We start from the raw sequence: 24,550 nt of genomic DNA on the forward strand, positions 1-24,550 counted from the left end.
TTATTATTATAGTCTAACGGTCATTTCACGTTCATGAAATATTCAAGACAAAGTTCTTCATCTATCTATCTATCTATCTATCTATCTATCTATCTATCTATCTATCTATCTATCTATCTATCTATCTATCTATCTATCTATCTATCTATCTATCTATCTATCTATCTATCTATCTATCATCAGGAACAAACAGAAACTTCATCAGTTGAATAATAAAGTTACACATGACCCGTCAACCATCTCTCTTTCTCTCTCTGGGCGAGCGGCCATGCTTCTGACTGGTCACGTGCAGCTCGACTGACACAATGAACTCTGGTCTCTCATTCATTCTCTCTCTCTCTCTCTTTTTCTCCGTTTGACCGATCTCTCTATCACATCCTCTCCTCTTCCTCTCTCTCTCTCGCTCTCTCTCTTCCTCTCTCTGTCTCTTTTCTTTCCTTCCTCTTTTTATTTCATCACTCTTCATTGATTTTTCTTTCTCTGGAAACAGCTCCGGGCCTCTCTATCTCTCTCTCTCCCTCCATCCCTCCCTCCCCCCTCCCTTCATCATCGTGGCATGAATAGTTTTCTATGTCACGTTGACCCTCATTCGTAGAATATCTCCCCCCCCCCTCCTCCTCCTCCTCCTCCTTTCATCCATCCTTCGATCCTCCTTCATCGCCACTTAACCCACAACCCAAAATACCCGTCAGCTGTCGGATGAGAGGATGTTGTCAACGTCCAGAAGAAAAGGAAGAGAGAGAAAGAAAGAGAGAAGGAAGGAAAGAAAGAAAGAAAGACAGTATTCTAGTCTGGTTGTGGTCTGTATATAAAAAAAGAAAGACGACAGATGAGAAATGAGAGAGAGGGAGGGGTGAATGGATTAAATAGAGTTTCATTCATATGATTCACATGATCTCTCCTTCTCGTCTCTTCACAAGCAGCTGATTCACTATGAGACTTTAAACGTCTAAATCACTTCCTGTCACAGCTGCTCACATTATATTATGTTAAATATAGAGAGATGTTTGTCTTTTATTTAAGATGTTCCACTTTTATTTAAGATTATTATGCTCAGGTTCTTTGGACTTTATCTGTTTTAACTCACAGTATTTGCAGTAACTTTGTTAAGACAGGTGCTATACGAATAAACTTTATTATTATTATTATTATTATAAATATAAAGACATTTAACTTGTTGAAATCAGATGAAACAGACAGTAAACTAAATATGTAACTGATAAACATGTAAACTAAACTATGGTTGTAGTGTAAGATCAGATCTAAAGTAAAAATAGAGCTACTATGAATTATAAATATCATGAGAATCATTGTCCATTAAAAAACATCACATCAAACTGTAGTGTCTCTCTATGTGTGTGTGTGTGTGTGTGAGAGAGAGGAGCAGCAGCACTATCCTCACTCAGAGCAGCAGTTAATTCTCAGATTATCCTTTTAATGAACAATGGCTGGGATTAGGATTATGAGCACTGGGCCAACTGGACCAGTTAAAGGAGCATTTACTATGTGGATCTGCTTAACTGGACAGACTGGGGCCGGACGGCAGCAGCCACTGACAGCACGTAATCCTGTAACACACTACTTACTACACACCACTACACAACACACTACTACACACTGTAACACACCAGCACAGGCCAGAAAAGTAGTAGCACAGGTATAAAAATGCTTGTTACCGCCTCTAAAAACAACGGAAAAGGAAATACAATGCCTACAATGCACACAAAAGACTGACACTTGTTGTGCTTTGTTACTAATGGACATTAGAAATAAACCGCATGTCCAACTTTTTAATCATAAACTCCAATAGGAATGGAAATCAATGTTAACAGCTGCGTTCAATCCCGTTCTATCTCAACTCTGCAGGTTTCTGCAGTGGCCGTTTTAGAGCTAAAATGTGTCAGAGACCAACAAGGCTTCAAGAGGAGAGATTTGAATAAAATCTGTATACAAACCATTAGTATAAAGGCAGATACAGCAGTAATATATGCAGAATGAAATGTATAGTCCACTGATATACTTCAATAAATTAAAATAGGAACAGGAAGAGAAATTGTTCATAAAAAACTATAATTATTATTGGTAAGTTATGTCTATTAATGCAGTTTTAAATATAGACTCGCGGTCACGGACACAACAACTCGTCTGATGGTCACTGTCAGATTGTCCCACTCTCGTCTATGATGATAAAAACAAACTCCAGTGAGTTTTATGCGATCACGGGAAGAGTGCGGCGGCTCTTCACAAACTGCGAGTGGGACGATGCTGCGTTCAATACACCTCAGAATCACGCGCGCTATTTAAACCTCAAATACGCTGCAGAGCCACTGGGAGCTGCTCCTACAACAACAACAAGGCTAAAAACAGATCAAATTCATTGTTTCTGAACAACTGTTCCATGTGGCGGCTTCAGGACACTTGGGTCAGTACAGACGAGCAGTATGGAGGTATCTGGATGTTTCATAGTGTGTGTTTTGGACCAATCAAAAGTGAACTCTATCCGACTGGCGCCATTATATGAAAACTAGGGCTGGGCCGATATGCTTTTTTGCCGATTCAATTCTCTAACGATTTTTGGGTCCCGATTCGATTTAAATTGCGATTCTGATTAAACAAGTATTGATTCGATTTTATATTTCAATTATTGTGATTTTCTGTCCTTAAACAAGAGCAGGTTGAACCAAACACTTGACAATACATCATAAATCATATTTACAAAAAACAATACACACATCACATCAGTTTGTCTGTTGTGTTCGTTTGTTCACATAGATATCTGTGAACAAACCAACACAACAGGCCGGTTTGACTTTGTCGAGTGTAATGGCACAGAATACATGATTGTACAATAAAGATTGTAAAGGGATAGTTCAACATTTTGTCAAATTGGCCCATTGCCGTAATCCCTATAGTCATAGCAGTAGGTTCGTTGCCTTTAATTGTCGGTGCAAGCTGTTTTTAGAACAGCGGAGCAGAGCCGTGAGCTGCTCAGAGCTACGCTACGGAGGCTCATTATGGGATTTCTTGGTTTCCCTCATCAAACTCATCAAATACACAATCCAACAACTCCACAACGCTCAAGGAGGACAAGTTGTGAGCTGCACATTCACCACGCTATGAGATAATATCTAGGGCTGCAACTAACGATTATTTTGATAATCGATTAATCTGTCGATTATTTCTTCGATTAATCGATTAATCGGATTTAAAAAAAGGCACAAATTTGATTTACATTGTAGGGAAGAGAAGAACGAGAGGAGGAGTTGTTTCTCGTTTGATCCAGCATGTCACTAGTATCATATATTTCTTTCTCCCTAACTTTATTCAAAAACAGAATGTTATTCCAAATGGACAATATTAAAAAATGCACAAATAAGTTTTTTTTAAGTTAGTTGAACGGCCCAGAGCTGTTAAACTAATAATAATACATAAAAAAATAATAATAGACAAAATTCATTAGGGCACTGCCTGATTTGCTTACAAGCGGAAGTCTGCAGCATGTTTACATTCAGAGGAAAATTCTGATCAACCCTGAAAGTTCATCATTCACCGGATCAACCGACAACAACCTGACGTTACTCCGACAGTTTTCAGTTTGGCTCACAGCCCGCTTCCCCGACCGGCCCACGTAATCACACCATGATAAACACCAGTCACCGTGGGGGGACAGGCTGGACCAAAAAAAAATTTTTTTTTAAATCGCCAGAAAAAAAATGCGATTAATATAAAAATCGATTTTTTGGCCCAGCCCTAATGAAAACCCTTTGCCCTTCCTTGGCATGATATGATGGTGGGTAGAAAATTGTGTTTTCTGAAGCTGCAGTGCACTGACTGAGCCCTCGGGGGCCACCGTAGAAACCAGACTGTGGTGCAATGAATGAATTCTGGGTAAAGGAACTTCACAAGAGAAACTTTAAATAAATGAATGAATGAATGAATGAACGAGTCGTCGAGGCGACGGACGTCAGATCTGGAAGACGAGGCGCGAGGGATTAACTCGACCTCCGTCTCCGGTTTCAGCAGAGTGACAGATGACAGCTGATCCTGCACGTGTCAATACCATCTAATCCAGACACCGTGTGTGTGTGTGTCTGTGTGTGTGTGTGTGTGTCTGTGTGTGTGTAAAGGCCTTTGCACACTGAGTCCGTTTTTGTCGTCCGAAATTGCCGCACGTCAAAAAATAAATTCGACCTCATGTTGTGTCGATCATGTTTACACACCGAGTCCGAAACTTTCGTCCGTCATAAAAGTTTTCGGAACAGGTTCGATTTAATGCGTTTTTCGCATCCGTGAAAAATCTTTTGACCAATCACATCAGAGTTTCGAGGCTGGACAGAGAGAAAAGAGGGAGGGTGGGGAGGGTGATCACCGCTGAGTGTGTGTCTGTGTATGTGCGTGTGCCAGCCGCTGTTCACCGCTGAGTGTGTGTGTGTGTGCCAGCCGCTGTTCAGGATCATGGAAATTGTCCGTCTTCTGTTTAATGTGTGAGCTAATAATCAATATCTATCAAACTGGACCTCTCACATCCTATAATAAACAGCTGAAGTGATCATGAAGTTCCACTGCTCATTAACAAGCAGCAGATCCCCTCGCTACTGGCTCCTCTCAGGATGGACACAATATTTAAATGTTTCTCTTTCATTTCTCAACAAGTGAGAGAACCACAAAGTGCATCACTGCGTGACGATTTTGTCTCCCTCTCCGAAATTTGGAACACAAAATAAACACGCATGCGAATAAAACGCAACGGACTCAGTGTGCAAGGAGCCTGCGCGTAACGTTTTTGGTCGGATGACGGATACGAAAAACGCATGAGAAAAAAACGGACTCAGTGAGCAAAGGCCTTAACTGTGTGTCACTATGATGAGCATTCAGGCAAAATCCAATATGGTGTGTAGTGGGACAGAGAGAGAGAGGAAGTGAGAGAGACCTTCTTGATCAGTGTGGCGTGTCGTGATGAACTGACGCACACACTAACACACATATACACACACACACACACACACACACAAAAACACACACACACACGTGACACACTGTATGGGGTCGACTGTAGCTGCACCAGTTGTTGGTGATGAGCTCATCTCACTGGTCATGACTGGGCCATGCTTGACCTGGTTCCCATAGAGAGAGACAGTAAGTGAGAGTGTGTGCGTGTTTGCGTGTGTGTGTGTGTGTGTGTATGTATGTGCATGTGTGTGTGTGTGTGTGTGTGTGTGAATCCCACATACTGGGTCACTCTGAGCTCCAGTTGGTCCCGTCTCAGTGTTGATGGTGGATTTACCATCACTCTGCTGTCAGTCGCCTCCCAGTCGGAGGCCGAGGACACAGGAAACCCAATCTGTGTGTGTGTGTGTGTGTGTGTGTGTGTGTGTGTGTGTGTGTGTGTGTGTGTGTGTGTGTGTGTGTGTACACAAAGGACACAGGCGAGGCACATTGTTGGAATAGCTGGTGTTTGCTGGAGCATTAAAGTTTGGCCTGAAGCTGCCGCTCGACTAAAAAAGGAAAAGCGCTCGCTGCCGCTCCGCGTCTCCTCGCTCTGTTTACTTCCTGTTTACTCACAAACATCTACGGCCGGAACAACTTGTAAACAAACAAACAAACAAACAAACACACAAACTGAGCCAAATATTAAACTCCATATTCTGTTCTTCCAACTCTACAGAGACCAGAACCGGTCTGGGGACACAAAAAAGTGAGGGACCAGTCACAATTAAGCGGAAACCAGTTGCAATAAAGCGAGGGGCCGGTCGCAATAAAGCGAGGGACCAGTCGCAATTGACCTATGGCTAAGCCACGCCCCCAAACACGATGAGCCAATCACAGTGTGCATAGCTAGCCCATACACTGGGACATTCTCTGCCTCCACATCCATTGAAATGCATTGCAGTTAGTCAGTTTTCATTTGTTTTTATATGTTTTTTCTTGACATTTTAAGTTTAAAATGGTCAAACGGTGTGCATGGGGTACATGCAACTCCCACACTAGGTATCCTGAGAGGCTGGGGGCCACGGGGGGGATTTTTTTTACCTTTTCCCAAACCACATCTCAACCGAGAGAAGTGTCTGCTCTGGATAAAGTTATGCAGTAGACCACAACACCAACTAAACGTGGATAAAATTAACAAGGATGTCTACATCTGTTCTAAGTTAAGTCAACAACGTATTTGAGGCAACATATTGTCAGAGATGTTTAGATGTTAGCCAGTATCACAACTAAGCATAAAGTCTGCTAGCTTAATGCTAACGTATAATGTAAAACTCCATAGACAGGCTAACAGAAATTAGCCCGTCGCTATCGGCGTTTCGCGGCAACCGACAGCCATAGCAGTAAAGCTAAGTGAAGTTTTGGTGACTTCCAGATGATATTTAATCTTTCTTTCTCCTGTTTCTCCAGTTGTTTGTTGTGTCTTTCCTACACGTGTGTCGACAGTGACTTGTGTGTGTGTGTTGTTTTTGTGTTTGTGTCGGATACTCACAACTCGAGGACCAGCACCATCTCCGACGCCATCTCGTAGACCTGGTGCAGGTTGACGACCCGCGAGCTGACGGTGGCGAGCTCCAGCACGGCGACCTCGTGGACGATCTCCGTGCGGCAGTCCTGGCCTTTCCGCCTCTTCCTCATGAACTTGGCGGCGTACTCGTGTCCGGTGCGTTTCTCCACGCACTTCCTGACCACGGCGAACTTCCCCCTGGACGGAGAGAGGACGAGATGACGTCATCATCATAACATCTGATCAGGTCCGACTTTACACAGACCGGTTTCTGTCTGTCGTAGGGTTGTAAAATTCCGTGAATTTTCAAAGTTGGAAACTTTCCATGGGAATTAATGGGAATATATGGGAATAAATCAGAAATTTACAAAATTGAAGGTTGGCCCTTAACACGGAACTTAAATATAGTTGTGAAAAATATATAGGACGAATCGCCTTGTTGTTTACAACTACTTCCGGGTAGAAAACCAGCATGAGAACAATAGTGACAGACGAGAGTTTCGCTATATATATCTAATTTTTCATGTCACTATATCACTGTTTAGACTAATCTGATGTTTGTAAAGTTTATAAAACCAGTGATTGGACAAACATTACTATTTACGTGTGCACATTTTTGTAATTAGTCATGGTTACCAGAGATCAGGGTTTATACAAGAATCTTGAAGTTAATTCTAAAACCTTTTTAAGACTTTTTTCAAGACCTTCTCAACATTTTTTGACACCATTTACATCAGTGACACTTTTAACTTAACAGTTTTAGTTTTTGTAATAAAGACTATAGACCACTATGATACAACAGAATTCAAAAAAGGCTAGGATAATAAATCAAAGGCAAAGTTTATAAAAAAAAAAAACATTGTTGTTTTTGTTTTATTGAGAGTGGCGCAATCTTCTTTTCTTTTTCATGAACCGGTTCATCTTTGTTTTTTAATAAAACAAATAAATTCACACACTTCCCCAATGTTTTTTACAACTCAAACTCTTTGACAGCTAATTCAGAAAAAATACCTTCAAAATGTAAGACTTTATAAAGTCGTGAAAAGACTTTTTAATACTTTTTAAGGGTCTTCATTTTCCCAAAATTGATTCATCACCTTTTAATACTATTCAAGACCCCGCGGACACCCTGCATAATATCTGATCAGGTCCGACTTTACACAGAATGGTTTCAGTCTGTCGTCTGTTTGGTCACGAGTGAGTTCACAAGATCTGAGTTATTAGAAATGAAGTGAAGTTTCTGAACAGGAAGTGAAACTGAACCCGAGGCTGCAGAGAAGAAACACCGATGTGAGTGAGTGAACGGTTTCCTGCTCTAATCGGTTCTCTTTAATGTTTAATGAAAGGAGATCGAGGACAGTGAAGCTGCTCTAGATAAACCTCATCGTTCATCTCTCAGCTCCGACCAGGAGGAATGTTTTCATCCTCGTTATGTAATGAGTCTGCACAAGATTAATTTCGAGACATGAAAAAAAAAAAATAGAGCAGGAGTCAGAGTCAGATGAGGAGAGAGGACGATCAGTCGTCAGGTGGTTGGAAAACATTTCATTATAATTAACTCAGAAGTCGCCTGTGAAGCTGTGACCTGCTCCGACCTGGAGGAGAAGTTTGATTTCATCCAGATCATCTGAAACTTTGTTGATCCAAAAATTAAACAAGTTAAACAAAATTTAAAAAAAATTAAAACCTCAGACTGAGGAGCTTTAACTTTTACAGCAGGAGTTAAACAAGACACTGTACGTTTCTTTATCTGCTCATGTTGTCCAATTAATTTACAGTTTTCTCAACATATTTATCTATATATCTAACTTTAATGTTAATATTCTCACTTGTGTCTATTGATTAAACTCAGATTAAGTTCTGTTTGAACAAATAAACCTGACTTTACTAAACCGAGTTTAATTGGAAATGTTTTCGACAGAGTTTGGCTTCATTTAAAACCAGGTGAATATTTTATCATCTCATGCATAAACACCTGTGAGATCGATGACAAAAGAAAAACAACAACTTTAGAGACTCAACTCACTGCTGGATCAGTGGAAATAAACAGAGGAACTTAAAAACTGAGGATAAAGAAAACAATGATGTGGTTTCTCTGAGACTTTAGGACACACAACATGTCAAACTGGCCAGTGAGAAAATTTCATATTTCTTTTATTAATGGCCTGTCGGTACAACACTTGCATATCTGAAATATTCTCATTTTGCTTAAAGGCACCGTTAATGAAAAACAAAGTTGTTGTTTTGTTTTTTTTATTATATGTCTGCCGACTGTTCAAATGTATATTTCTGATTAAAACAATGTCAGTTTTAGTCTGTTCAATAAATGTCAGACATACTTTGTTCATGTTTTACCTTTTGGCCCCTTGTGTGATTGAGTTTGACCCCCCTGCTTTGCTTTAGGAGGTTGTTTCAGAGCAGGAAAACAGATAATTGACAAATAAACCAGAATTATGAATCTACAAAAACAGAGTCAGTTAAAATAACGTGAATAACGGAGCTGGAAATGTGTAAATGAAGTAAATATCAGTGTAAATCTTTGGTTGAGAGACTGTGGCATCAGGAGTTAACGGAGTTGAGTTTCCACCTCGGCTTCACAGATGTGTTTGGTTTTCATGCTGCTTCATTTAAACTCTTCTCTCTCTCTGTCTCTCTGGTCTCTGACCCAGTTTCGCTGCCTGACTGGGAGCTGGTCTCATGTGAAGACCACACCGTGCCGTGCACACAGACACACACACACATGTGCAAGCCGCCCGGGGGGGTAGAGTGTGTGTGGTGGGGGGGTATCCTCTGAAATGCACTCGGTGATGGAGATGACAAGCTCTCATCACGCGCTCCCCGAGGCCACGGCCGACAGTCGATGCTCCAATAATCCCGTCCACACACACACAGGAGGACACATGGACACATGGACACATGCAGCGAGGCCGCATGGAAAATAAAAACTGTAGTAAATATAGTTGTTAATCCCTCGGAGGAAGCAGGTGGAGAGACTGAGCCGTTAATTACAGATGTTTCCAGTCTGGTCCGGTTCACGGTCCAGGACGTTTAATGAGGAGCAGCACAGTCGGTCAGCAGGCCGGTCAGTGCTTTGGTTTGATTGGCTGCTGGTTGTTGCACAAATCTAATTTTGATCTTGATTACGATTTTGGCTTCTCACGATCATGAAAACACTGTAATCGAAGAAAAACGATGAATGTGCTGCCGCCGCGCAGCGTGTATGCAAGTTACTGGGCTGTAAAAGCCCAGTGAAATGGTATCCATCCGAGTAATGAAATGGCACTGGATGTGGATTATTTATTGTGTTTACATTGGTATTGGTATTATTCGTTCATCACTGAAGCCAGAAGAAGCCTGTAGTGAAACCTCAGTTGAAGTTATATTTAAAGTTGAGTTTTGGTGGCTCAATAAATACTTTTTCTTTCAAAATCAATTTTGAACGTGTTTATTAATCGTGATTAGGGATGTCATGATTATAAATTTTCTTGGTACGATTATTGTCAGAGAAATAATCACGGTGTTAACGATTATTATGCATTAATTAATTTCACAACACTATGAATGTGTAAAATCAAATATAGTCAAAATATAATTACATTATTCATTGTTTATACAAAATATTTCAAGTATCTATTAATATATGACCGATTCTTAATCCCCAAGGGAAGCGTTTGAAATATTCAGGTCATAAATTGTCATCTATACCAAATGTTTAAGTTCATTTTAATCGTTTTTTGTTTTGTTTTGCTTTTTTTTTTTTTATTAAAAATGACTCGCCAACATTTAAATTCCTACCAATTCAATGTTATGTTAGATAAATGGACCAGTATCTGTGCATTTACCTTTATTTTTGCGCATATCCGCCAATAAAGTTCCAAAATAAAATTTTTGTGAAAGTAACGGTATTTAGGAATCTTTACGATCAATTAATTGTGGCGTTTAATACCACGATTAATTGTGAAAACAAGTAATCGTGACATCCCTAATCGTGATTTCAATATCAATCAAAATAATCGTGATTATTATTTTTTCCATAATCGTCCAGCCCTACCACAGAATCCAGTACAGTCCTGAATGAGTCTGGACCTGAATCCTCGTTTTTTTGGTGACTCAGATCATTCAGACGTGACAGGTCTGTGTTTAAACTTTGTGAATCTTCTCATCATCTCTGAAACCAGATGAAACTGTTTCACCATCGCGGCTATAAAGGATTCATCTCCGTGTTTGTGGCTGAAAATTTAAAACGGACGATGAACGACACGACGACAGAAGAAGGAAAAACTAAAATTTAAAGGGACAACGACGAGGAGTTTTGTTGAAGCGAAGTGTTTTCTCACTACATTTATGAGCCTCCGCACCGTGAAATTCTTTGACCGGCGCAAGACAGACTCATGTTTTCATTCATCAAGAATTAAAGTCAGAGGTTGGAAGACGATCACATACCGTCGTAGTTCCCACCATAAACGGAGATTCGGCGGCGTTATTCTCATGACTCGCCACGAAACCGAAAGTAAAGAAACGCTGGTCGGCTCGCCCAGCATTTCCACCACCACTAATAATAACAAAATAACCATAGAGACAAAACCATAGATTTATAGAAAATGGACCCTTAACAAGTGGTAACGTAGATTCATCCACATTAATATGAGACTTTTTATAACCAAATAGAAACTCCTCGTTGTCCCTTTAAAACAGATAAAAACACAGCTGCTGCCTTATCTACTCTACTCTAACGTGACCTCTGAGAGGAGATGACAGAGAAAACTGTGTAAACGCTGATGGAGGATTAAAATATGAACAAGCGACGATATGAAAAGAATCTTTATGAGGTTCATTAACATTTAAACTGTTGTCACCTCTTATTCTTTAAATGCTAAACACACACAGCTTCCACAGCTTTAACTAACGGTTAGTTATTATAGATATTTTTAATAAACAGAGATGCATCAGATCATTTTTTATAATAAAACACTGAGTGGACTTTAACCCTGTAAAACCCAAATATAGAAAAACGCAAAAAAAAAAAATTTCAACCATTCAGATGTTGTTGTAGGAGGCCTTTGGGGCTGAAAATGGAGTGTTTTCAAAAATTTTATGTTTTAGTAAGGTTTTACTGAGATGTTGTAATATTGCAACGTTGGGCTTAATGGGGAGCAGAATCTCCTGTATTTCCACTCATTGTCTGAACAGCAATACAGAACTAAGGATTCATTTGCAGGGTTTTGCTTTTCCCAAGCCAGTATATAACATGAATAATAATCTCAGTCATGTTGTTATGAAGAGTCATTTATTCCAACAATAAGAACTTTCACATTTATTTATATTATTTACAGTGATAGTCCCAGAAGCAGTTCTTGTCCTCTGAAAAACAGAGGCAGACATCTAACCCAGTCTCACAGCATCACACTTGCTTTGGGTATTAGTATACCTTTTTGAATGATGTACTCATTCGTATTTGTTGCCAGAGCTTCAACCATGTCTTCTGACACAAACTTTTGGAAGTAGTTGCAGTGGTGTGAGGAGGGAGTTGACATCATCAGTGAGAGCTGGACCAGAAAAATCAGTATTGGGACTGATAAAATCTTTTTTTTTTGCCAGCGACATCTGTCACGGGGCATGATGTGTTTGTTTGATTGGGGCTCAATGTCCACATTGGCTGGGCAATCAGTAGGTTCTTGGTTTTCTTTGTCCACACAGGCATCGCTATCTGATTCTTCATCACTTGCATCAGTGTTGTCGAAATCCATGTCCACATGTCCCATGTCCTCTCTCCGTTTTGGACGATGGCAATTACACCCTGCACGCTGTACCGATGATCTCGCCTTGCTGGTGGCATTCTGAAATGGAAAAAATAAAAATGAAACAAATGTATATACAAATAGCACACATGCTTACTAGATTCTAGATGGCCAACAGGAAAGATGGGGTGGTGGGGAGACTGATTTCATTATGAAGTGTTTACAAATTTCACTGAAGTAGCCTGCTCACACATTTCACTGGTCACACAATACTGACCTATTGACCTATTGGAGACTGTGATTATCATCGTAATAGGAAATGCATGTAGCCTCCATCTTACAACCACACCTTACATCCATGAACATTAACACCTGTTCCAGGACAATGCCACAGATGCACCAGGAGCATCCCTGCTTTGACTATGAATTGCTAGGAACAGTTTCTTATCAATAGAGACTAAGACAAAGGGCAGACATGCACAAACTGAATTTCTTTGTAAGAAAGTCCTGCATTCTGTGATAAGGAGAAAATACTGAGTGTTGAAGGTGGTTAGAAATTAAGTAAATTAAAATGTTTAAATATGACAATATATCTTTACTCTTTAGTTTCTAATACAATAAAAATGTGTAAACATGTAATCCAATATGAGGCTGAAGGCTAGAATGTGTAAATCATGTGTAGTTTAAAGTTATATTGTAAAAATTTCAATTGAAGTTCCTCTCAAAAACAGGCTGTTTTGGCTACCACTCTGACCCAGCGTTGTAATATTGCAACAATTATAAAACAAGCTCTAAATAAAATGTAGGGCATATTTTCCACAAAAACTATATATGTTCATGTTCTAGACATTGTAATAAAAACAAAAACAAATATTCAAAGCATTTTACTTACTTGAATTAGATGAATCCAGTCCAGTGAATCGAAGGGATGTTGCTCGATCAAAAAATTGGAGGTTGTGTGACTTCTTGACCTGAGGGCGGGCCTTATATACAAATGTTGGATCCAATCGCAATGTGAGAACAAACTATAGGACCCAATGATCATGTTAATGTGGTTGAACCAAAAAACAAAAAAAAAATTAGACGTTTTTTGGGGATAACCAAAATTGTTGTAATTCTGCAACACTGGGTCTTACAGGGTTAATAAAACTGAATGAGAAATTAAAGTTTCTCAGGACTCTGACAAAGCAGATTATTATTATTCTATCAGTGTGATAAATAACAGAGTGTTACATTATTCTCTCCAGTCTGAGCTGCAGGGAGATGAAGACGATGATGATGACGTTACAGGACAAGAATAAAAGTCAGTGGTTCTTCATGAGACCACGGCTCAGAGCTGTGACATTAAAACACAATGAAGAAGAGAGTGTGTGTGTGTGTGTGTGTGTGTGTGTGTGTGTGTGTGTGTGTGTGTGTGTGGGCTCATGTGAGAGTCATGAGGCTGCAGCAGCCGCGAGCTGCAGGTCCTCATCATCATAAAGTCTCAGTTTCTGCTGCAGCTTCTGATCATCTGATTAATATCAACACAAACTGAGAGACTGATCAATCAAACAACAGGTTCTTTAAAGGGATAGTTCACCCAAAATTCAAATTTCACTCATTATCTACTCAAACAGCCTCAACGGTCCGACACCGAGCTGCAACGTTTTATCATCTGAACCGTCGAGCTCATAACGATCCATTCATCACAGCTCGTTAAAGCCCCATGACACATGGACATGACTTTCCTGGAAGGCTACTACCCACAATGCACTTGAACTTAACGTTGTGCATTTTGAATACAAACACATTTTGGTTTCATGTTTAATTTTAATTTTAATTTATTTATCCTTTTTTAAAGAGGAGCTCGGCAGGATTTTCACCTTAACTATCTAACCACAATTAGGAGAAGAGACCGGACTTGGAGAGTTCAGCTTTAAAGCACAAGAAGAAACTCATCTAAAGATCATAACACTAGGTTATAAATCAATAGGACGAATCTCCTTGTTGTTTTCAACTACTTCCGGGTAGAAAACCAGCATGAGAACAATAGTGACAGACGAGAGTTTCGCAAATTTTTCATGTTACTATGTCACCGTTCAGACTAATCTGATGTTTGTAAAGTTTATAAAACCAAAGATTGGACAAACATTACTATTTCTGTGTGCACATTTTTGTAATTAGTCGTGGTTATCATAGATTAGCCGGGCTAACGGTTAGCTACCTGTTTAACTTTAATAACTCAGTGACTCAATAAACGCTCCATGAAAAAATATTTTCTCCAGCGGATATCTGAGTTCCAACATGACTGAGCTAACTGGAGTAGTTTCATGTCGTGTCCCACAACGGGAGGGTTTTAACAGCTGACGTCCTGTTGTTAGCTTAGCTACCGCCGTTAGCTTAGCTACCGTTAGCTGTCCCTGTCAGCTGAGCCACTGATGCTTTAGACACTGTGATTCCCCCAAACTGAATAAATCCAACACATAGCAACACAAAACACACACACAGAAATAGTAATGTTTCTTCAATCATTTCAGATTTGTCTAAACGGTGATAGGGCGTGAAAAATATGATATATAGCTAAACTCTCGTTCGTTACTATTGATCTCATTCAAATTACGTGCTGGTTTTCTACCCGGAAGTAGAATGTAAAGAACAAGGCGATTCGGTCTATAAAAAATGACATAAACAACTATTTCTATACTAAATTAACACTGAATTAATTAATTAAAAGCAACATCATAAAAATAGTTGATCTGCTTCTTTAAATCACAGACAGACGTTGTCGTCTGTGTGAAACCTATAAAACTAAGTCGTGGGTGAGTTGAGTTTCAGGTGTGAATCTTGTGACGTTTCCTAGGTGACAACAGGTCGGTGTTGGTGTAATATTATGGTATAGCTTCTATAATGTGACTCCAGGGTTTTTCACCTCGGCATCTAAACTCAGCTTCGACTTTTTACTCTTCATAACAGAGTGTTGGTTCAACAACCGTCTGAGAGCTCGGCGAGGGGGCGTGGCCTGAGAGCAGAGGGGGCGTGGCCTATGCTGTGTGTGTGTGTGTGTGTGTGTGTGTGTGTGTGTGTGCTCTTTAAAAACCATACTGGGCCACCGCGGCCTTTTCTAAAGCAGCGTCAGCACATTTCAGGAGCTGCAGCCTCATTCACAGACTACACCCTGACAGAGACCGCTTTGTGTGTGTGTGTGTGTGTGTGTGTGTGTGTGTGTGTGTGTGTGTGTGTGTGTGATGGCATGCTGACAGTTAATTTAAAGAAAGCATCGTCCAATGAGAGTGTGTGTGTGTCCGTGTCCAGGTCCGACCTCGTCTTCAGTGCAGATTTATTAATGAAACTATTAAATAAAACAACCTAGAAAACATTTAAATGAATTAAAACTGGTCTCTGTTGTTAACCCCGTACTGACTGTGTAAAATAATATAAAATAAAATATCTATAACAGTGTATATATGATCCTATGTGTGGTATTTTGACTCCACTGCAGTAAAACCCTGCAGCTCTAATCATCTAATGGTTTCTGGCAAACTCACAGCTCCTCCTGAGAGAAAAAAAAAAAAACTGAACCTGAGTCGTTGTTTTTGTTTTTTTTCTGCCGAGTCATGTTTTCTTTAATAAGCTCAGGATGAAATTTGACTCTAATGAAAATAGTTTTTGCTGAAGTGATGAGAGGAAACACGCTGACGCCGACGTACGTTAACGACACCCACCTGACTGACGCTGGATTTCCCTCGGTGTGGGGTCTATAACGTAAAAAGCTGAACATTGCTTAAACAGCGCTCTACACTAACAACTGATACTTTACTTTAGAAGAACAATGTAGGATGTTATTTAACCCTTAAATAATGTTAAGCCTCAACTGTAACCACTTTTAAATCCAGGTTAAAAACATTTCTCTTTTCTTGTGTTGAGCTCTTTTAAAGAACTTTAAATCGTAATCTTGGATTTGCACTGCAAGTCCTCTTAATTGTTTTAATGCAAATCAATAGTAAATGCTGAAAACTCATATTTTAATGCTCTATTTTAGTCTAGATATATACATATTCTTCTTTATTCTATTTTATTGCTTTTTCATTGTATGTTTAATGTTTACATTTTTTATTATCCTGGGTTTTATTTCAATACTTTAAATTGTAGCCTATGTTTTTATACTGTTTTAAGCTGTTTTTTTCTTCTTCTTCTTCCATCTCCAGTTCCTATGTTTTGTCTTCATGTAAAGCGCATTGAGTTGAAATGTGCTACAGTATATAAATAAGATGCCTTGCTTTGCCTCAGGGTCCAATGTGACCCGTTTTTATATTTGAGAGCAGTAAAACCGCCCTGAACATCACGATACAGTAAAGTGATATTCAGTATTCACCGTGTTTACATTTGTTGCCGTGTCATGGTTCAAACACTTGCGACAAATCACAACATTTTACAGTTTGATCATTAAAAACCTCCTTTAGAAAATCATTCGATCTTTCATCACTTCCTGTTTGCAGCAGTAGAAACAGTAGAAAACTTTATTGTCCCGTCCTGTGTGACGACAGCAGCAGCAGCAGCAGCAGCAGCAGCTCTGGTCCAGGATCAGTGACAGGGACCAGGACACATTTAATGAAGTAAAGATTTTCTCTGGCTCGAGGCCAAAACGCTCGTCGCTCTGCTGCTGCTGCTGCGGAGAGAGCGAGAGAGGCCGCTCAGCTGATCACCATGACAGCCACAACCACAACAATCCACAGGTGAAGATCAAAGACAACAGGTCTCATCAATTAACTCTGATCGGATTGTGGGAATAATCAATGAGCTCAAATCCCGTCCTTTCAGAATAAAGGGCTACATTTTCAAAATAAAACAGCGACACACTTTTTTTTCTCTCCATGAGGATCATTTTGGTGACTGCGAGATCGCCATTTCGATCCCCATTCAACCACCACAGTGCCCATGAGCAAGGTCAAAGGTCACAGTGAAACTACCCTGAATAAATAAAGGACAAAATAAGATAAAATAAAGGTTCTCCTTCTGTAATAATCAATCAGGAAATCTATCAGCTAAAAGTTTACCTGGGAGCATATAGATGTAGATTCTTTGAATTTGATCATTCCTATCAATAAACAGTGAAGAGAAAATGATAAATCAAGTTAATTTATAGTTTGGAACAGAATAGAACAGGATGTATTTTTGTATTAAACTAAATCTGTTGTGCAACAACCACACATCAACTAACATGTTTGGACTCCAGGAAGAATAGCTATGCTAATGTGCTGGTGCTAATGGAGATCCAATAAATGAAATTAAATCTGATAATAATGTATAAAAGAAAAATATATCACAGATATCTAATATTTTCCTCCCCTAACAGAACAAACTCAACATATCAGATAATATTTGGATCTAAAAAGTGAAAAAGTCAAACTCTAAGTGATAAAATAACTTCAGTGAATTCGATTAAATAAAAATACCTTATAACTAAACAGTGAGTTATTTAGTTGAGGAGCCAGTGAACATATGTTTCTGTTTCTGTCTTTAAGACTCATTGGAAGAAAAAAAGCTTTGGGTCTTAACCATCTGGGACCATTAGAAACCGTCACCGTCTCTAAAGGAGCTTGACCACAGACCATCTGGGACGCCCCCACCCCCTCTCTGCCCACCACCACCAGAGATGCCCCACGGGGTATTACCTTAAACTGCCCCATCATCATCATCATCCTCACTCTCAGCCTTCATCAGGTGACACACTCACGTTCCTCTTTACAACAACCTGTTTCTTATTGTTTTCAGTCGGGAAGTTTCTGATCTCACACGTCCCAGTTTCTAATGAGCACCTGAACGCACCACCATCAAAACGCCTCCAACTGCAATAAAACCACAAGAAACTGGAAAGATACAGGAATGGAAACAGATCTACGGTGGCTCTGAAGTAGGGCTGACCTGATTATCATATTTTGATCATCGAAGCTTCGCGGACATAAAATCGATTTTAATCGAAGCTTTGATGGCCAGTGGGGTGCGCAGCCGTCTGACCGGGGGGGGGGGTCGTAGCGGAAATAATGAAAGTAATGAAAGTAATGGCAAACAAACACTGCATATCTCCAAAAACAGGCAGGTTTCCATGATGCCAAGTCGCCTACTCATTTTAATGTAACAAGTGCCGACGAGAACCGGTGTCAAAAAGGAAAAAAGGAAGAAAAAAAAAACAATCGATCACGGACTTAAAGATCGATTTCCATGGCAACGAACGAAGTTTCGAAGCTTCGATTTTTTTGGGTCAGCCCTACTCTGAAGGTTCAATTCACTGCATTTTTGGAAAACACACGCAATAAAGCTGGAAATTTCAACATTAAAATCACAAATGTACAAATTGGGGGAAAAGTCCGAGTAGAACTGGATTTTACTGGAATTTATGTTAAAATAAAGATGATACGGACACGAACAGAGACGTTTGTAGATGTGGAGCAGATCCAGGATCAGAGGAGTAAAAGAGCGTCGGATGTTTAATCATCATTAAAAAACTCAGAGCTCAGTGATGATTCACTGGGACTTTAAAGCTTCTTCTTCTTCACAGTTCATGTTTGACTCTGAACATCTGACTCCTCTGAATCACTTGAATCACTCCACTGTTCCTGCTGCTTCATCACTTCTTGTTCTCGTCGCCTCCAGGAGGTTTCACTCTAACTCACTCACCACTACTTTCTAAGTAGAGTAACCCATTACTTTTTTAATTAGATAACACTATAACAACAAAGCGTTTTAACACTTCAAGACATGAATATCAAACTTTCTGCATGCCAATGTATATGAACAAGAAAAATGTCTTCTTATTCTTAAAGGGATACGTGTCTTGCCTCACTCCCGAGTCCATGACCAGCAGATAGACACCATCGTTTCCACTGTGCGTGCAGTAACAAGGGAGATAGAGCTGTATCGCCCGTAATTAGCTTAGCTCAAACACTGGAAGTGTATAGGTAGTGTTAGCCTGTCTCCACCTAAAGTCGCTAATTAGCTTAGCTCAAACGCTGGAAGTGTATAGGTAGTGTTAGCCTGCCTCCACCTAAAGTCGCTAATTAGCTTAGCTCAAACGCTGGAAGTGTATAGGTAGTGTTAGCCTGTCTCCACCTAAAGTCGCTAATTAGCTTAGCTCAAACGCTGGAAGTGTATGGGTAGTGTTAGCCTGCCTCCACCTAAAGTAGCTAATTAGCTTAGCTCAAACACTGGAAGTGTATGGGTAGTGTTAGCCTGCTTCCTACCCGAGCCGAAACCAGCAGTCAGAAGCTGATTTCATTTTAGCTCTAAACTCTGTAAATATTTCACTTTATCCACATTTCAAACATGTTTAGGTGAGAAAGTAGCCGTTTAGATCAGCAGTGTGTCGTTAATTTGTCTAAATACCAGCTGTTTACAGTTTTGTTGGGACGAATTCGGTTTACTACTCAAGCTAGCCATTGTGACCAACGCACTTCCGGTTACTTTCACAAAATAAAACACCCGTTGCCCTTTACATACAGAAAACCATGACGATAGAATTTGTGCTTTTACTTTGAAACAGGAAGCTAACCTACCCTCGATGTAGCTAGCTTGAACCAAAATAAAGCGTCTTTGCTTGAACCCTCCGTTTTGACCGATCTCGTCCCGTTAGCGGCATTGGACCGCTCAAGATGCCTTACCGGAGAGTTTTGTCAGCTCTGAGACGAAGATCGGCCCGCCGGTTTCCGTTTAGAGTTGCTGAAGAGTTTCTCTGATGACTTTAGGTGGAGGCAGGCTAACACTACCCATACACTTCCAGTGTTTGAGCTAAGCTAATTAGCGACTTTAGGTGGCAGCAGGCTAACACTACCCATACACTTCCAGCATTTGAGCTAAGCTAATTAGCGACTTTAGGTGGAGGCAGGCTACCACTACCCATACACTTCCAGTGTTTCAGCTAAGCTAATTACGGCCGATACGGCTCTATCTCCCTTGTTACTGCACGCACAGTGGAAAGGATGGTGTCTATCTGCTGGTCATGGACTCGGGAGTGAGGCAAGACACGAAAAAAAAAAAAAATGTTGGTATCCCTGTGTATCCCTTTAATGTTAATCTGATCCTTCCTGTTAATTCCTCTGTTCTGATTGCACAAACACTGGAACTGTGACGTAACGTACGTTATAATAATAATAATACAACAGGAATGCTGATGCAACTGTTCTGAGTCTGAATGTGTTATAAAATAAACTGTATTTGTCTGTCCATATAACAATGTGTGATCTCCAGATTCTGGTCAGTACACAGTTTTACAGTTAAACCATGTGGAACCTGAACGCAACACTCTGACTGTCAACAACCAGGAGGCTTCGGTCCGGTCAGAGCAGGAATGCTGTGGAGGGGGGGGGGGGGGCAACGGGGCAACGGGGCAACGGGGCACCGGCAGCACCGAGCACATCACACCTCACACTTTACAAACACACACATAGACACACACACACACTGAGCTGCAGGCCGAATGTTCTGCAGCTGTGAACTAATGAGACAGAAGCTTCCACAGAGAAACAGACGACTGAGTTTGGGGCAGAATAAACAAACGAAGATTCATTAACTCTGAATAAAGAAAAAAAATAAAAAGTAAAAAAAAAACCAGGAAGCAGAAGTTTTCATCCTGTTTCCTCCGAGCTCCTTGTGCACGGCAGGAATTCACTCACTCACTCACTCCTGAGGCCTTTTCAGATTAAAGCTGTGAGTGAACGTGATCGGATCAGAACCGGAGACGTGGCCAAGAGTCGCGGCGAGTAAACACAACAAGTCAGGACGCCAAACAGCAGCAACAACAACAACAACAACAATAGCAAAGCAGGAAGTTGATTTTTAAGCTCAGTGATTGGATGATTGTTGCAGAAATGCACAAACAACAGCGTCACAGTTTAAGTCAATCCTGATAGAGATTTAATGAAAATGAATGAAAAACTTTGAAAGAAAAGGGAACAAAAGTTGGGAAAATTAACCAAAATATTATTAAAATTACCAAAACTGTGTCAAAACTTAAACAAAGTGCCTAAAATTTCATCTTCTACACATGTAAAGGAAAATAACAGTTTCCATTTTTTCATATTTTTCCAGGTCAAATTTAAAATCTCAACTCGACCAGATGTTCAGCCATAATTAACCACATGTAGCCTATATATATATATGAAGCCGTACATGTGCGCAGTGTGTTGAGGTTTTGGGGTTTCGGGCCTGGACGTTGCTGCTGCTGCTGCTGCTGCGACGTGGACCTGAACACATGAACGTGTGTCAGCTGACCGACGGTCTCCCTGCAGCGCTGCAGCTCAGATCAGAGCAGCGCTGCAGATTAATGTAACCTTTCATGTTGCTCTGTGGCGGCTAATCTCAGTCACAATGTCATGTCATGCGATGCAAAGCCACACACACACACACACACATGCAAACACACACACACACACACACACACACACACACAATGCCTTTGTTGTGGTGCTCTAAGACTCAGATGTCGTACATTGCGAACATAGCTGTATAACAGCAGATTATAACGACTTTGATTCTGACCTCAGCTCTGAAATCTGATGTTGGACCTCGGTCAAACGAACCAGCAGGAACAGAACTACTACACACACACACAAAAAAAACATAGTGTGATTCTCTTTTTAAACTGGGATCGGCCTTGTGACTTTTCTTTCAGGACTAATATCCCAGGAGAGAGTGTTTCCTCTAATGATTAACCTTGAAGACATCCTGTGAAACATTAGCTGCTGAGGAGCGAGCACAGCTGACAGGTCGCTGGCATCAAACACAACATCTGACTGTCAAATGCCACAGACAAACATGCAAACACTTAATTATTACACCTTTAAATGGAAAAAATACAAGAAAAAATCCACAATACGATATCGTAGGGACGGATAGAGGAAATCTTTCCTGCCACGTGCCATCACACTGGACAATAACTGCTCAAAACTCTGGTCATAACATGCCGTCACTACGCACTTCATATGTTTTTACTCCACCTTACATTTTATTTTGCACTAGCCTACAATCAACACTCCCTATTTGTTGTATTTACATTTTTATATTACATTTTATAGTGCTATTTTATTATGTATAGGTTGTTCTTTTTAATTCTTTGTGTTGCTATTGTCATGTGTAATGCTGCTGCTGCACTCTAATTTCCAAGGTTGGGATCAATAAAGTCTCTATCTATCTATCTATCTATCTATCTATCTATCTATCTATCTATCTATCTATCTATCTATCTATCTATCTATCTATCTATCTATCTATCTATCTAAGTGGATGAAGTGACACACACGTCGTGTAAATATGACTTTAGAGACGCTAGGTGGAAAGCAGAGAGCCTCCATTCTCCCTGGAACAAGTTACAAGTCATTTATTTAACCTGCACTAGTACTTTGAAGCTGCTTCATTAAGGTAAAAATAATAATAAGGTTAAAAAATAAAAATAAACTGCATACGTAGCCTCTCTTTAAATCCAGGTGTGTGGGTCAGTTTATCTCAGAGGACACTGCAGCATCTTAATGCAAAAGCAGCAGCTGGAAGGACATACAGCCACAAAATAATACGTAATCTATAAAATATGTGATATATTATGAATTTAATAAGAGTAATGTGTTTATGTTATTTTATGAAATGAATGCACCAATGAAATGAAGCACAAACGTCTGTGTTTACTGTTTCCAGAGCAGTGGAGCGAGCAGCAGCAGCAGCCTGGCATGCAGCCGGACTGGGACTGTCCCGGTGCCAGGTAAACCACAACTAACACTTACACTGCAATAAATGTGTTAGAAAAGAAGAGTAAGAGTAAATTTCTTATTTTTCACATCAATGAATTACGGTACTATATTTTTTTCTAAATGAATGTAAGGAGCTTTTAACTCTTGTTAGTGAGAATGAACTCTTTGAAAGCAGCTGCACTGATGTGCTGCTTTTAGGGGTTAGGGTTTCCTTCACAGACAAACACAGCTTGTGTCCAATAGGATTTTAGAAAAAGACCTGAAAGTAACCAGTACTTTTCAGCCTTCCTACTAATTAACTCCAGTAAAAGTACTAATATTTGTCTTGGAAATGTATTCAAGTAAGAGTAATAAGTAGCTACCAAAGAAATCTAATACTCAAGTAAAGTACAAATCCTCTAGATATGTACTCAAATACAGTACTCACGTAAATTTCCTCTGTTACTGTCCACCACTGCTTTCATGTCACGGTGCCAAGGATAGTTATGTGTTTTATCCCAGTCACTGTTCCCTCTAAGGTGTTTTACTGTGCAACTACGATTTAAGTTTTTGCTTGAGAATTATTATTACTGTTCATATCAAGAATGCTTCTGTGCCAAGAGTTGATGACACCAACTTGATGTTAGTTTTTTGTTTTTCATATTGTTCATATGGCAATAAATGCTAAATCTATTTTGCCAAAACAATATTGTACTGTATTTTGTTATCATTAACTGTAACTGACCTACAGTAGATATGGAGCAGCCTAGGTAATGTTGTCAAAATAATCTGTTATTAATCATTAACTTATAGTAATAGCCAATTGTATTGATATTTGGAGTTGGAGAGGCGACTCCAAAGCCTAAGTTAAGCATTTCCCCACTATTAACTGGTTTGCGGTGCGGTTCTCCGGGGCTTACCTTCCCAGCTCCTTCCCGGGCAGGATGGTGTAGTGGTCGGTGAAGGGTTCGCTGATGATCGGGGTCTTGATCCCGGACAACAAGCCGCCACCGACGCCGACACCGACGCCGCGGGTTGTTATGGTTTCTGGGATCATGATGACGTCGTGAAGTTCCGTTAGCGTCCGTTAAATTCAAAAAAACAAAAAAAAAAGTTTAAAGTTAACGGACGGACGGCGACGGTTGGTTGGTTACCACGGTGATACACCTAACGTTACTGTAAAGGACGACGGCAACAACAACACGGAGTTTGTCTTTGTCGGTCTAGTTATTAAAAGTTGAGTTAATAAAAGCTGCCGCATAGTTTCGTCGTGTCGTGTTGGGTGATATCGAGGCTCTTCTGTCTCCTCCGGCTCATGGTGGTGAAGTGAAGTGAAGTTTGTTCCGCTCTGAGCTGCTTTGCTGTCGGTCAGCGGTCCTCAGTCCGACACACGACACACACACACCAGCAGCAGCAGCACCACACAGCAGCCAGAGAGACGACGAGCTGCTGCTGCTGTGCTGTCAGTTGCCATGGCAGCCCGCGCTGATTGACACATGGGCTGGCCAATGGGATGGATCGGAGGGGGCAAAAGGGGGCGGGGCCACTCACGTGTGGGGAAAAAAAAGAAAGAGGAAAAAAAGAGATCGTCCTGAGTCTAAAATAAATAGGGAGGCTCAAAGTGGCCA

At 40.3% G+C, this 24,550-nt stretch overlaps 1 protein-coding gene across 1 annotated transcript in view; it reads right to left on the reverse strand.

Annotated features, from left to right (window-relative positions):
• stk17a (serine/threonine kinase 17a) overlaps positions 1 to 23,979 on the reverse strand; it is a 39,263-nt gene extending 15,284 nt beyond the window's left edge. The window contains exons 1-2 of the mRNA XM_085763951.1: positions 23,843 to 23,979; positions 6,479 to 6,691 (exon numbers count right to left, since the gene is read on the reverse strand). Coding sequence (XP_085620077.1) covers positions 6,479 to 6,691; positions 23,843 to 23,979 — 350 coding nt within the window. The remainder of the gene's footprint in view (positions 1 to 6,478; positions 6,692 to 23,842) is intronic.
• Positions 23,980 to 24,550: the final 571 nt, after the last annotated feature.

This window comes from Trachurus japonicus, chromosome 20, assembly GCF_045865225.1.
Source record: "Trachurus japonicus isolate A0001 chromosome 20, Traja_1.0".
Lineage (NCBI taxonomy): Eukaryota > Metazoa > Chordata > Actinopteri > Carangiformes > Carangidae > Trachurus > Trachurus japonicus.